This window comes from Thermobia domestica, chromosome 12 (genome assembly GCF_964235325.1).
Source record: "Thermobia domestica chromosome 12, izTheDome1.hap1.1, whole genome shotgun sequence".
In the NCBI taxonomy this organism is placed as follows: Eukaryota; Metazoa; Arthropoda; class Insecta; order Zygentoma; family Lepismatidae; genus Thermobia; species Thermobia domestica.
In genome coordinates this window covers 164,649,407-164,665,078 of record NC_137465.1, presented here as the reverse complement: position 1 = coordinate 164,665,078, position 15,672 = coordinate 164,649,407, and the positions used below count along the sequence as shown (strand labels likewise).

General features: G+C 35.9%; 1 protein-coding gene across 1 annotated transcript in view; it reads right to left on the bottom strand.

Moving 5' to 3' along the window:
• The window catches only part of LOC145666805 (transmembrane 6 superfamily member 1-like), a 132,846-nt gene continuing 117,174 nt past the window's right edge, over positions 1-15,672 (bottom strand). The window contains exons 4-6 of the mRNA XM_081734367.1: positions 10,710-10,998; positions 5,734-5,952; positions 1-338 (exon numbers count right to left, since the gene is read on the bottom strand). Of these exons, the coding sequence (XP_081590493.1) occupies positions 150-338; positions 5,734-5,952; positions 10,710-10,998 (697 nt within the window). The 3' untranslated portion in view covers positions 1-149. The remainder of the gene's footprint in view (positions 339-5,733; positions 5,953-10,709; positions 10,999-15,672) is intronic.

Genomic DNA, 15,672 nt, shown 5'->3' with positions numbered 1-15,672 from the left:
TAATGGATTAATTTTTTATTTCATTTCAAAATATATAATAAAATAAAAAAAATACAACAAGAAATCACTGTATCAAGGAACCATCTGAAAGTACTACTCAATTTGCATAGTACAGACAGTAAAGCACCTTTCGGGATATTTAACAAGGTTTATCTGCTCTTTTTGTGTCGATCATGAGAACTTTCTGTGGTGTTCAAACTTCTGGCAAATATAAGATTTGGAACTATAAGTACTAAACTATTGCATATCCAGAACCACCCATTTGATTCACCACCTGGTATTCCATACTTTGGTTCTGTCATCCACAATAGACATCCTCCAACGATGTACGCTGTCATCTGTGGGCGAAAAGAATAAAAATATTCGATTTTATTACAGTTATTGGACAGAAGGAATTTAACGTACATTCTTTAGTTAGGTAAATTACTACTAGAGCGCCTATTCTGAAGTATAAATGGCCTAAAAATGAAGATAAATACTAATTTTAAGTAATAGTTTACCGTGGCAGCACATACAGTAGACCCCACAAGTGGGAAACGTTAGATTAGCGAACTCGTTGTGATTGACCACTGTGCCGAGCATTTCGCAACCAACTCAACTGTCAACGTGGCCTCTACGAAAGAAGCATACGAGAGTATTTTCAGAAGTTTCTTGCCTGAGATTGTAATATCCCGCTACTGGTAATAAGCCGTCCATGGCACATTAGTGTCATCTATGGACGAAATAATGAATCAGTTGCAATTTTCTAGCTATGTCTATTCGTTGAAGACAGCATGTGAATCAGTCGCATTGCGGATTGAGCTCGTATACTGCACGACAATACTCCAGTCCAGGGTGCGAATAACCGGGGGGATGAGGGGGATTTTCCCCCTCAATCACATTTTGTTCCCCCCCAAAGAAGTCAGCTGAAGTATCCCCACCGGGGATGCTCGCTTTCCCCCTCAAACTATGCTTAGTATAACTCCAAATTTCACTGATTTTTGTTATTTCTTGTAAATTTAATCTTCTAGCTGTATTTCGAAATGATCGATGTAAACTCTTCAGTTTTGGTCATTTCTACTTACCACCTAATTACCCATTATTTTCAACGTTGTTTAGTAGAACTATATTATTATGACTACGGTTGTTACTTGCAACTGTACCTTCGTACCCTTCAGTTCGTCATCGTTTGTGAATTTGAATGTACTAATTGCGTATAACAAAGCCACATATAGATTTATAAATGTTCTTAGCGGTTGGCCAAGAAGAAGTAAACAAATAGCTTCTTCTACCATACTTGGCGAAGTTCGGATATGTCATATTCATCCTCTATATTTGTATCAATTATCATCTTATTTTAATTTTTGTTATAACATGTTATTTCATTTTCCAGTGTACTCTTTGTTAGCACATGGTCTTCATTCCCTAGTAGGTTGTGTGTATGCAACTCAAAAGTTGCATTTAATTTGTGATAATTAGCATAGTAATCACTGCTTTTACAGTTTACGGAAATGAACTTTTGAAACTGAACTCAAAATCTGAGATATAGGTATTCTCTCATAAGTATATGTTAACGTACACGCTGGGGGATACGCTCCTAGTGAGCAGACATGTTAATGAAGGTGATTTTTAGGTGAATAAGCGAATAATTCAAGATTTGTTTCAGCATTTGTTAATACGACTGGTTCTCCGTGTCATTGTCCGTGTCTGTATATGCATTTCAACTGGAGCGGGTTTTTATAAAGTTAACCCTTCATTTTTCCATCTTTTCGCTGTACAGTTTGCTGTCCACGCAATTAATGTTGTCTGAAAAACTTCAGTGTAATGTTTTACTTTATTTGAATAACGTAGCCCATAGTGAATCAACTCATCTTCAACCTAACAGTAAAGTAATTTTTAAGTGTTGACTTTCCGTGCCCATCACGGAATCGATATTTGGAGAAAAAAAAGTCGTGATGAGCACAGCTTCAGCGGGAAGTAGAAGCACAAGCTCGAAATTTGAATTGAGAGATTTTAAATATTTGGCCTTCGATTTGATCTTGATGTGAGAAATCGGGACCAGCAACAATCCATTTCTTATTTGATAGGCTAATATCTAGATTTTCTTTTTTTTTTAAAAAAAAAGGTCCGGTTTAACTGATAACTGAAAATGTCCGGAAGACTGAAGTAGGTTTCTTTTCGCAACCTGTATGTATTAATGCAAAGTGGAAGCTTTCAATATGAGTGGAAAAATTAACATATGCTTGTGATCATGGCTATCGCTCGAGCCGAATTATTAACTAAATAAACCTTAGAGAGCTACGGGGACAAGAGTGAGTACAACATTAAAACACGTTCAGAAAGGTTTAGTGGTGTGTGTGTATGTCACACAATATATATGTGCATAGTTATTGTCGGTAGATTTATTAAATTAATAAATCTCTTATTTATTACACATGCCACACACACACACACACACACACACACACACACACATATATATATATATATATATATATATATATATATATATATATATATATATATATATATATATATATATATATAGATGGGGGGTAAGGCATTTATTGTCGCAATTTGAAATTTGAACCTTCAGACTATGTCCTTTGGCCTAATTTTATCCCCCCCAATATAGGTTATCTAATTCGCACACTGCTCCAGTCCACTGTTGTTGCCAAGGATATAGTACTAAATCTGGGCTATAGGGTGGGTATTGAATCTTTTTGAAGCCACAGTCTTTCACTGCAGTCTTGGTAACAGCAGCCATGTGGACCTGAGCGCATGCGAGTTCAACTCACACTGCCTTCAACAAACTGGCTCAAGTAGACAGATGGAAGTAATACATTATTTCTTCCATAGATGGCAGTATATAACATGAACGGTTTATTAATTGTCAGTGGCGCGATATTTCACTTTCAAGCTGAGAACTTTTGGAAATACCTTTGTACACTTTAAATTACATTAGATCAGCGTATTTTTCCACTTTATTCTTTCAATTCCCAACCATTTTTGCAATTTATTTTTTCAGTCCTTTTGACCCTTAATCTACGTGAGGGCTACCATGTGTGCTCCTACAGTAAATGCTGTAATTTTCGCGTTAGTCAATACAATAAGTGTTTATAGTGAAGAGACTGCTCAAATTGGACATAATTAATTCTACAAACATGCTAGTCTAGTGGTTAGCGCGCGTGCCTTTGGTGCACGTTTACCTGCGTTCGATTTCCAGGGAAGAGCATTGAACGCACTGCGGTGGTTCGAATTCCATCTTAAACTGTATATCCGCATCTCATATAGGCTCAGTGTTAAAAAGGGATGCTAAACGTCAACAAACAAACAAACAAACAAAACTCATGCAACCAAATTCAGAAAGAATGAAACGTTATAGTAACAAGAATTAGAAGAATTTCCTTGGTTCCTTTTATACTGTAGAATTGGCAAGAGATCAGTTTTAAGCGAGAGCACTGTGGATCGTTTCAATTAGTTAAAGAAAATTTACTATCTAAACACATTTTACTATATAAATTTAACCACAAACAATATAAATTTAAACGCAATAATTACCGAGTAGAATTACACCATTTAAACAAACTTTAAAACAAAATAAGTAATTATTTTTCTGTATATTTTAAACTTCTCCTTCCGTCCAGTTTTCCACAACCTATATCATGATATAAAGGATATACCATCCAACAACTTCCCCTTGTTTAATGAATTAAACCTACTTCAAGCAACATATCCCCAATGCTTTGGAGGCCGACGTATTATTCACGAATTAGATACTTGTATTCTGATTTCACTACTAGCAATTCCTGATAACGTAGACTATTCCTTTATTCTTCTATCAAGACTCTTATCTACGTGTTCGTTAACTTGGTTATGCCCTAATCCTAGTCTTCTGCTTTGACCTCTTTCGTAGTCTACATTATTTCTAACGGATTCACCCTTGATGCATTCCTATTGCTGTCTATGATAAGTTTTAATCTCTCTTTGTACCTTCACCAGGCACGTAGCCAGGGGGGGAAGGGTCCGTGACATGAAGTACTGTAGTCATCACATCAGGGGCTCGATTATTCTAAAGTATTTTACTGGAACGTATATTAGTTCGTTTAGTCAGGATTTCGTAATGCGAGGGGGGAGGGGTAATATGAAATACTGAAGGCCCAGGAGCTCCATCAATCTAAACTACTTTACTGGCAATGTATATTGGTTTGTTAGGACAATAAAAATATGTTAGTAAGTATTTTAATAGCAAACTATGAAGAAATCTCGAGTAAAGGAATAAAAAAAAGTATTGAAAAAGATTTTACAATATTTACGTTCCTTTCTCCGTTCATTCCAATATAACAATTTTCCTTTCATTATAACCTTAACTATTATAAAAAGCACATATTCACCATTATAAAAAGTACATATTCAATAATGTCTTGCAAAATATTTTACAATATTTGCGTTCCCTTCTTTGCTGAATCAAATGTTAACAGAACTTTCTTTCCACATACCTTTTTTGTTCTCATTATTCCGTCAATGAGAACTACTGTCTGCTCCAAATTACAGGTTAAGGGAGCACTAGAAAACTGTTTCTGAAACAACATGTTTGATGCTGCAGAGAAGCAATGACGAAAAATTATGATTAAAAAATGTCTAAGCTGTTACAGAATGGCACTATGCTTTCGAAAGCTTGAAATTTCCCTTACTAGTAGCAGAAATTCTGAAAATTCCGTAACTTTTCTAGAAATTTCAAATTCCCTGACTTTTCCAGGATATCCTGCTCATTCGCCACCTTGTATTGCAAGTAAAACAAATCTTCTCGTAAGAAAGAGTAACCATAGAGAGAGAGAGAGCTTGATTTACCTTCTTATTTTAAACGCTGATTCTTCTTTTTCTCGTTTCTCTTTGTTTCATCCTTCCTTAATTTTTTTATTTCTGGTCTCGAAGAGGGGGGGCCGGACCCCCGAACAACCCCCCCCCCCTTGGCTACGTGCCTGCCTCCACTGAATATACTGTACATAATGTTCTACCCTTCGGATAAAAAAATTCCTTTAACGAATTTATAATTAAATTTTTTCATATTCTTTATCCAGACTTCCTATAGGCAACGTCCTTTAGTACCAGCCTCGCTAAATGTGATTAACGTGGAATCCTAACCACATGAGCTCCCGCCGAGAATCGAACCCGGGTCTCCCACGCCAAAGGCGCGTACGCTAACCACTTAGCCACGAGGGAGCTCCGAATCGAACTCGGGATCTCCCCCACCACAGGTGAGCACCCTACCACTAAGCCACCGTGTACCCCATTACGTACTTCGTAATGGCAATATTTTACCGATACATACTTGTATATAGTAGCTATAAAAGATATAAAATTGAATATTGTTTAATAATAACAATAAATATGTAATAACAATCAGGCATGCACCCAGAATTGTTTGTTAGAAGAGGTCTAAAGTTGGACGGGGCAACGCTACAAAACACTATGTTGATGTAGTATTGAACCGGTGTTATTCAGCACCCGAAAAAACGATAAGTAACTATTATATATTGTGCGCCTTATATTTTCACAAATACGATAGAATTTTATAAGAAGAGAAATATTACAGATGAAACGTAAGATCAGATCTTTAGACTACATGAATAAGTAATTATAGTTTTATTAAGAAAGTGTACAAATGTATGTAGAGTTACGAAATTAGGGGAAGGAGGAAGATTCGACTCGGTGGATCTCCCGTGTGGGTGCGCCTCTCATAACAATACTTACGAGACTAGATGCTCCTGCTCCGAAAGCTGCTACGTTTTGAAACCATCTTGACTTAGGTGTTATAAGGCCAAACATTACAGCAAGATAGGCAGGAACTATATAATATAATCCAAAATGCCCTTGTGCTTTATAGAATGGTGCTGGTTCCTTTAGTACAAGAATTCGCTCTACTGTAGTACCATACCACTGTACCATTGGCTGCCCGCTGCCCATACATACCTAAAAAAAATTAAAATACACTCATACAATTTGAATCACGGAAGGTTTTAGAAGAACCTGAAGGTGTCGTTGAAGAAAAAAAAATGCATAATCTTCAGCCTTAATATTAAAACGTTGATTACCATCATGTATATATTAACCTTTATCACCTGTGCGGCACCAGCAACAGTTCACCAATAGTAGATTGTTTTCACCTTTATTTTAGGCATACGGGTGAGCGCTTCACTCTGTGTATGGTTTTGCATATATGCGGCGTGGACATTAAATTTTGATTTTTAAGGCATGCATATGTAATTGCGTACATACCTGTAAAACAAACGCGATAGAAATGAAATATACGTTCCATATATGTCACATTGGTAGAGAGAGACGTATGTATGAAATTCCATACACATGGCAGTCAATGTGTTCCATGCAAGCCTTCTTCTTGCTGAATACTATATGTTAAAATCAGGCTTTATTTCAGTGATTAACAAACTTCAGTGAGCTACCAATCAAAAGAACTACAAACATTTTTTTTTTAATCTCACATTTGTTTATTGCCTATCAAGTGGAGAAATCAAGGTTAGCCAACCCGAGCGTTAACGCGATCTACCGAAAATATCCCCGCGAGCTACTAGGAGCTAACGATCGACGGTTTGGCGATCACTGCTTTATTCCATTTTGAAATAATTAAATTGACACAATGTAATTTTAAAGTGGCAATTCAATCTACAAAATTAGCCTACCTGTACGCCATTTATTGGTGTCTGACAAATAGGCAGCTCAGTACTATTATTATGGTCACTGTAAAGTCTTAGGAATTTACATTACACATAGGCTGAAGCGCTCTTGTAGTAAAATAAATAGAACTCGGGCTTCTATGTTCTAAACCTTCGGAAATATACATACTAAAAATTCGGAAATATACATACTACATATGCCCTAAAATGTCGAAATATGACCTAAAAACTTCTAAAAAACGCAATTTTCACACTACTAGAACTATTGACTATATCAGTAACGCTAAGTTTTTTTGAGAAAAATCAAAGAATTCAAATATCCCTCTGATTCAAAAGATGTAAGCATAAAAAAAGAAAAAAGGGTAACCATAAGATTTCCTGGATTGGCCCGAGGGGAAATTCTCTAGGTGTTAATCTCCAATCGTACTTAATGTGGATTTACCAACATTTTCACAGCACTACATAGATGAATACTTTTTTCTGTGGTACTACTTTCATTCTCCGTAGCGAAAGTCTCTCCCTAATGTAAATAGAAAAATTTCCCACCAATATGCGACAAAGAAAGTAGATTTCAGGTTTAACTGCGAGGGAAAATCGTTAATTTGATCCACTTCCGGTTTGAATAAAGGATTAAGAAAGGAGAACATATTCTTGAGAAACTGAATCGATTGCAAAAACCCGCTTCGCGATATCTCTTACAGATTTTGGTCTACGGAAATCGTATTGAAGTCTGAATAGTAATATATTTCAACAACTTCCGGTTTCGGTCTGATTGAGGGTTGTGATTATATGTTTCTCTTGAGACTCTTAATCGATTGCAGAAAAGTTTTTATGCCTACTAGTATCATTTTTGTTTTATGGTGATATGTGACGAAACTGGAAATGATTCATTTGAACCACTTCCGGTTTTAATAGATAGTTAACGTTGAAGACATAATCTATTCTTGGGACAATAAATCGATTGCAAGAAACCGCAAACGTTCAAAATTGTTGATTAAACCTGATCAAAAGAAAATCAAACGAATAGCATAGAAAAATTTCGAAGTTGGCTTAAAGAGGAGGGTATAGCGTGTAGTTAGCCCCCTAATAAATATAGCTTATAGGGGCCTATTTATGTTAGTAATGCTGATCAAACGTTAAAAATTGTTCACCACATCTGACCAAACGATTGACATACTAGAGTCGAATCGGAGGAGTAGGGGGCTAGATCCTTCCCTTGTCTAACTTTTATAGATCTGTTAGTAAAGTTGATTAAACGTTGGAAATTTTGACCAAACCTGAACAAAGATCAAACGATTGACATAATAAAGGGTCGAATCGGTGAATATGAGGTCTAACCCCCCTTTTCTAATGTCTATAACTTTGTTATAAAGTTGACCAAACTTTGGAAATTTTGACCAAACCTGACCAAATGATTACCATCGAAAAATTTCAAATTTGGTTTAAAGGGGGGAGGGCTAGCGTATATAGCCTCTTTGCTAAATATACCTTGATCAAACAATTGACATAAAGAGGAGTCAAATCCTCCTTTTCTAACATTTATAGTTCTGTTAATAAAGTTGATCAACGTTGGAAACTGTTATCAAACTTGATCAAAAGAAGATTTAACGATTAGCATCGAAAAATTTCGAATCTCCTCTAAAGGGAGCTACCGTGTAGTTACCCCTCCTAATAACTTGTATTTATGTTGTGTTTATGTAATAAAGCTGATCAAACGTTAGAAATTGTTGATCATACCTGATCAAACGATGATCAAACAATTCATATTATAATAATTTTAAGTATAGCGTGAGTGGGGACACTATGCAGGTAGCTGATTGCCAGAGCTGTCTAATCAGTGTGACAAGTTTCTTTTACGGTTGACCAGTAAAACATTGTTGAATGCATATCAACCACATTTTAAGCTCATGTCCATGGCTGAAGAATGTGATATGAAATTATTTGTCGACGAGATAAGACAATTTCAGGCAATTTGTAAATACAGCTACAGGATAATACGAAAGGAAAATAATAAGAGAATCATGCATCAAAATTTGTAAACATTTTAGTGAAAATTAAAAAAAAAAAGAAAAAAAAAAACAAGAATAAATAAAATAATAAAACGTACATTTTTTAAAATGTAGAGTGTAATATCAAAATTGATGCTCCCGCTTTTCCTTTACGTGTTACTGTATAACAAAATGAAAATAAATTATCTTCTGGGTCATCAAATTACGAAAACATGACTGAACCGTTTGAAATTAATCTTCGAATATAGTTATCGACAATCTCGACTTGGGTTTTCATCACGTTACTTTGATGAAAATGAGTATTCAAAGTGGGAAAGGAGTTCAAATATTCTTCATAAGCCTATTTTAGAAGAACATTGTGCGAAAATCGAGGATTTCAACGAGTTTAAGATAAAATAACTATGTACAATGCTATAAATAATATAATGCAAACTGTAAACTATGCAATTTTTCTCATCAGGTGCTTTTCCTAACATTTTTTTTTTTAAATTTACTTTTCATATTGCATTCTATTATTGTTTTGCATAGAGAGTGCAGTTCATAAAGAGTGGAAGTACAATATATTTTTTTTTTGTAGTAAAGAAATGGCACTTAGGTTCTTTTTTCCTTTGACGTCTTCCGTATTATTTTATTATGATATTTCCAAGTTCACGCTTGTCTATTTTAATTTTATTGATTCAAATTAGATTACGACTCACAAAATCTAAAGCAAATGTATTCCAGAATAGCATGCGTCCGGTCTAACGTAAAGCACTGCATGTATTATGTACTAAAAAGGTATCTCGTAGTATAAAGAAAATGGAATCGAAACTCAACACAATACAGTCTCCCGGAGAAACAATCTATCGGAATTTCAAGTATGAATGCTTCCGAGAATATAGATCACGGGCATTTAAGAAATAGGATTTACCAAGTGACTTATATATGTTGATGTTACAGCAAAATGAAGTATCTCAATTATGAATCCAAATGGTTGAACACTTTATTTCTTCTGGGTATCTTTTCGGCTAAATGGTTAGCCGTCAAGACGCACCGGTCGATTTCCTTTGTGAGCTCATGTAGTTCGGATCCTACGTAGGACCACATCACATAATGCCCCGGTAGTGATGGCAGCTGGACATATGGCGAGTAAAGTAACTTGTCCTTTTCTTCTTTATACACAGACTAAATACCAGAAGGCAACTTGTTTCTTCTGAAATAAAATTTTTAGATTTCTTTCAGCTACCAATTACGTTAATGGTTGCTGCGATACCACGGCAACCTCGCAACGACAGCACCGCAAATGAAAATGAACACCATTGCCGCCTATGTACAACGGCACTAGAGCGACAAACACAACATAAAAATAATTTCTTTGGCGTAAACTACACTGGCGCTGTAAATGCGTCGTTAATAAAACACAACGGTAACGACGGCTGATTGGGACAATGGTTATACCAATGGATCGATAATGTGAACACTTTCAGAACGATGCGAAAACGCACTAACAGAATGTTGAGCGTACCCAATGTATCTCGGAGCGCTAACAACGCGGTGTTATTGGGGAGGAGCTGGACCATAGGAGCACTGTCATGAGATCCTTCTTAACGATCCTTTCGCGAACCAACCCCAATAATTTATAAAAGGATTTCACTGACATCCGGTAGTGTAATAATTTATCTTCGTATTTCCGGTTGTCTGCGAATATTAAATGAAACTGGTTAGTTGACGGCTGATTTACTAACAAAGGATGAATTCCCCATTTTCTAATGTCCCGGTCACTTTCACTTCCAATTACATGGTCACTAGGACAAGAGAACCCATGCATCCCATTTTCTCCGTGTCCATATCCATAACTGAGAAAGGAAAATTAATTTCGCAGCGAAAATTTAACGTCTACGCTCTAAATCGTGCCGTATAGTCTGATTACGGCTCTAGCGTCGCGTTACTAATGGTGCGTATTTAGTGTCCGTGTAGTCGGACAAAATAACGCGCTCTTTCCCGCGTTTACAGCGTCCGTATAGTCTGGCCCTTAGATTTTACTTACCAATCCACGAATTACCATTACCATAGTTGTGAAGAATAACAAAATGAAAAGAATAGAATCAACAATAATCATGGCGATGCTTCTTTGTTGTCGATCATGAAAAGATGCTGAACCTTCATCTTCATTAAGGCATTTGAGAACGACTATTACAGGGAAGAAAACGTAAGGTGTATTTAGCAGTGTACTCCACTCTAAACTGTCCTTCGTTAGGCTTATTCCAACAAGTAGGACGACCATATTTTGTAATATCCCACCGCTCCAGTACAGTGCAAGCGTTGTGTAGGAACGCCTACGAAGAAACAAGAATATATATATTTCAATACTAGAAGTAATTGAAATAATAACGCAAATTAAGAATAGATGAGATACATAGCTGAACAAAATTGTGTGTGTGAGTGTAAAAGATTATGCATAGTTTGAAGAAAGTGCAGAAAGATGAATTGTTTTATAAATCTACCATTATCATATTCTCGAATGCCAAAATGCTAATATAACTCTAATTGGCTAATTCGTAATATAAACATTAACTTGCGACTGAAGAATGATACCTTTTGTCTTTTACTTTCAAGTTTACTTTCAAATTTCTCTTTTTTTTTTTCAATTACATCTAATTTTTTTTCTATTTTTCCCAATTTTTTCTACGAGGGTGATTCAAAAAGTAATGCCTCCAACGTCATATATTTATTTGTGTTTGACAGAAAACACCGATACTGGTATCAGTGTCACCCACAAATGGTGGCATCATTTTTCAACATAGTCCCCGTTACGGGAAATACTTGCGCCAACACGAAACAAGGGTTTTTCGCGCCATCAGCGAAGAATTGTGGTGGCTGCTGGCGACACCATTGTTGAACTACTGGTTCCTCCTCTGCGTCATAATTCTAGCGTTGGCCCTTAAGAGTCTTCATCCCGGCGAAATTAAAATACCACTAATTTTACAGTAATTATGTGATATCTTCAAATAGATGAAAGATTATCGAAATGTGGAACAAGAGCGCCCTAGACAATATTATTTTACATGAGATACCGTTATCACGACTCACTTATCTGCTTTCGATTTCGAGCCATTTTGAAAATCGGCATTTATTTTCGCGTTTCTAAACAGCTGGAAACGGAAAGCCACTAGGTGACTTGTGATAACGGTACCTCACGCAAAATAATATTGTCTAGGGCGCTCTTGTTCCACATTTCAATTATCTTTTATCTATTTGAAGATATCAGATAATTACTGTAAAATTAGTGGTATTTTAATTTCGCCGGGATGAAGACTCTTAAGGTGTTCCTTAAGTTTGAGGAAGACCCAAAATTTACAGGGCGCAAGATCCGGACTATATGCAAGATGAGGCAGAATGTCAACAACACTTTGCCAGCAGATAGGACAACTTAGAATTATTTTTAGCGGACGAAAGGACGTGTTTCTATACTCTATCGACTGACGCTTCGTTTCTGGGTCGTAATGGTGTATCCACGATTCGTCGTCGGCAATGAATATTCCTGGCAGCACAATCTTCCGCAGTCAGAAATTCAATGATAGCCCACTGTTTTAACCAGACATCACCACTAGATGCCATGGATTGCTCCATTACTCTGAAACGAGAAGAGATAGGAAGGTAAAACAAGTGACACTTTAAAGCTTAAGCATCAGTGCATTAATTATAAACAGTTCAAAATGTTTGCAATGCTATTTGCCAAGTATGGGCTCGGAGGTATTACTTTCCGAATCACCCTCGTAGCATCTCATTCGTTTTCCGTACAATAAAACTAATTATTTCCGTTCTTCTTTATACTCACATTTCAAAAGCGTTCAGTCTTTTTTTCATCACTTTTTTCGTAACGTTTATGTTTCTGCGCCACAAAGTACATTACTCCACAAAAAACATTTTATGGATCTTTTTCTTAACTGTTTATTCAAGGGTATACTATCGGTTCCAAAAATGAAGTCAGAACTTTCCATCACTCAGAATTGTTTCGTAATAATTACTCATTTTAAAATCATGACTAATAAAGTTTCACAGTCATGAGTTCATAAAGAAATTTTATACTTTCACTTAAGGCTGCAGACTACTAAATATTTTTGAAAACCTAATAATTTTTCTTTTGCCCGTTTCTCGTAAGTGGAAAGAGGTAATAAAATGTAACTTACCACAATAATAGATAATGTTATTCTACACCTGAAAATACAAATCGGAAGAATTTTCAGTGTTGCCATCCATAGAAATTACAGTGTGACCAGAATTTGAATTACTCAAAAATCTAGGTAAAGGCAGCGACTAGAAAAATGAATTCAACGGTAATTGATGACTTATCATGCTGTCTATCCTTCTTGTTTACTACTTTTTAAATAATGTTTCTATTTATTTTGTAATGACTTATTTATTTTGTAAGAATTTATGTAAGGTTTATAAAATAAATAGAAATATTATTTAAAAAGTAGTAAACAAGAAGGATAGGCAGCATGATAAGTCATCAATTACCGTTGAGTTTATTTTTCTAGTCGCTGCCTTTACCTAGATTTTTGAGTAATTCAAATTCTGGTCACACTGTTATTTCTATGGATGGCAACACTGAAAATTCTTTCGATCCGTATTTTCGGGTGTAGAATAGCATTATCTATTATTGTGGTAAGTTACATTTTATTACCTCTTTCCACTTACGAAAAATGGGCAAAAGAAAAATTATTAGTCTTTTGAAAATATTTAGTAGTCTGCCCCCTTAAGAAACTGCTGTTCGTACCATAGCTACCCTAGATTTATGACTCATGCATTCTCTTCACAGTAAAGCAGACTTTTTGAATGATATCATATACGTGTGTAACGGGGCCTAAATTCCGGAGAAATGTATATTTATCCGAAATTTTCGTGGAAAAGGGCTTTTCTCTTAAATATGGGCGACACAAGTTGTGGGTACCTCAAATGCATACCTTTTCCTCAAGAATGGTTTGGAATCAGTAAAATACGGATAATATGTATGGATATTGAAAAAAAAATATTTTCGTGAAAAAAAAAAATATTTTCGAACTATACATTAGTAAGTACTGCAAAATTGATGGTAAATGAGAGATCACTTTTGGAAGATTTTGTTTATACCGTAATTAAATTACCTCGTACACTATTGTCTTCAGAATAAAGCATGCTTTTACCATATACATCTGTCACGACCCATAAATTTGTAACTTTTTGCCAAAATATTAAAAAAAAAAAATGGATATCTCTATCAGGCCCACAGGATGAAGCATCTGCACAAACTACCACAAAAATTCTAAGTAATCAAGGTTATACATTTGCGAAGCATTATTGTCGTACGGTTAGTAAGCATGGGTATACGCGTATACAAGCATTTGACATTAAGGATAGCACTCTTTACAGCAAATATGGGGGCACGGTGCTTTAATGGTAGAGCGCTTACCTCTGGTGCGTGGAGCCCTTGGTTCGACCCCCGGCCAAGTAAGTTTGTGGTGAACAACATCGTGTTCGTGGGATTTTTCGGGGTACTTCCGTTTCCTCTCACTTTCTCATTCCACCAATTCTTCCATAATCATTCAGTTGCCTTAATCATCGTCTCCCTTAGATGAACAGGCATAATCGTGGGATGTAAAACTGAAATATTTCATTTCATTTTTTTTACAACAAGTATGGTTTTTCAGAGAGAGTGATGGATGTATACATTTTTTATGTACAGTCTCGTTCAAAAAACCTGGTCACCTGGCTCTCTTTGAAAACTTCTATACCCTAACCCATAGTTATAATTAAATTAAACTATTATTGATATATTTTCGTCAATTGAGATCTATATTTAGAACCAACGTTTAACTATTTCGCATGAAAGGTTGCCAGAATATCGCCCTCTAAAGCAAGATAAATGGCTGATTTTTTTTGAACAATACTGTACAGTACATGTTACCTAGTGATCTTGTGTTTAAGAATGGTTACTTATAATGTACTTAATTTCATATAGAGTACCAAACAAATAGCAACAACTTTCTCTGATCATATGGTGATACATTGATGTTAAAAGGAGTTAACATAAATAATAGATCTAATTATTTTTATGATTGTTTCATTCTGTTGTTTTAAACTTGTTGGTGAAGATATATAGGGTTTGTCGAGAAAGGGGTAGGACTGATTTTTAAAAATCGCAATTTTGATACATCGACTTAATGATTTTCAAAATATGCCCCTTGTGCATCAACACAGCGTTTCCAGCGACTCTACCAATCACTGAAGGCTCCCTGGAACAAAAAGACTAGAATATTATTTAGCTCCCTTGTTACGGCCTCTTGAATGGTCTGGACGGGCCGTGGTGCCGTCCTTTTATGACCTTTTTCAGTCGGGGAAGAGGAAGAAGTCTGCAGGAGCGACATCTGTTCTGTAGGATGGCTGTGAAAGCTGTGTGATGTCATGTGTGATGTCAAGGTTCACAATAAAGTAATATTTAAAAGTAGCAACCTGCAGAGTTCCGCGCAAGTGAGAGAAAATATGCTCATGTGTTTAATTAGCTCTAATTACAATAGTTGCTAATTAGCTAGCTTATCTGATTATTTTTAAAAAAGGCATCCTCTTCCACCCCCACCTCAAGGGTGAGGATGAACTTTAGCATCATGAAAACTTATATAGTAAAACTCAGCGACCTCGAAAACTATGAATTCAACATGAATATATGTTGTCTTCGATTACTTTTAAAGTCTCGCCCCCTCCCTGGAGTGTGAAGTGTGGCCTTGAAGTTGAATTGGGTTAAAACTATCACTATTCACCTCAGCGACCCCAAAAACTATCAATTCAACTCTAACAGTCGTCGTTTTCGGGGAGGCGGCAAATTATTTAGAGCCCAGGGGCGCACAATATATAAATACGGACCTGCGTTAATGTAACCAGTGACATACAGATACAGTAAATGGTTGAAGTAGTTTGGAAGTTGTTTTGGCATCATTGGTGATTATTAGTAAGAGTACAAAAGTGAATACCTT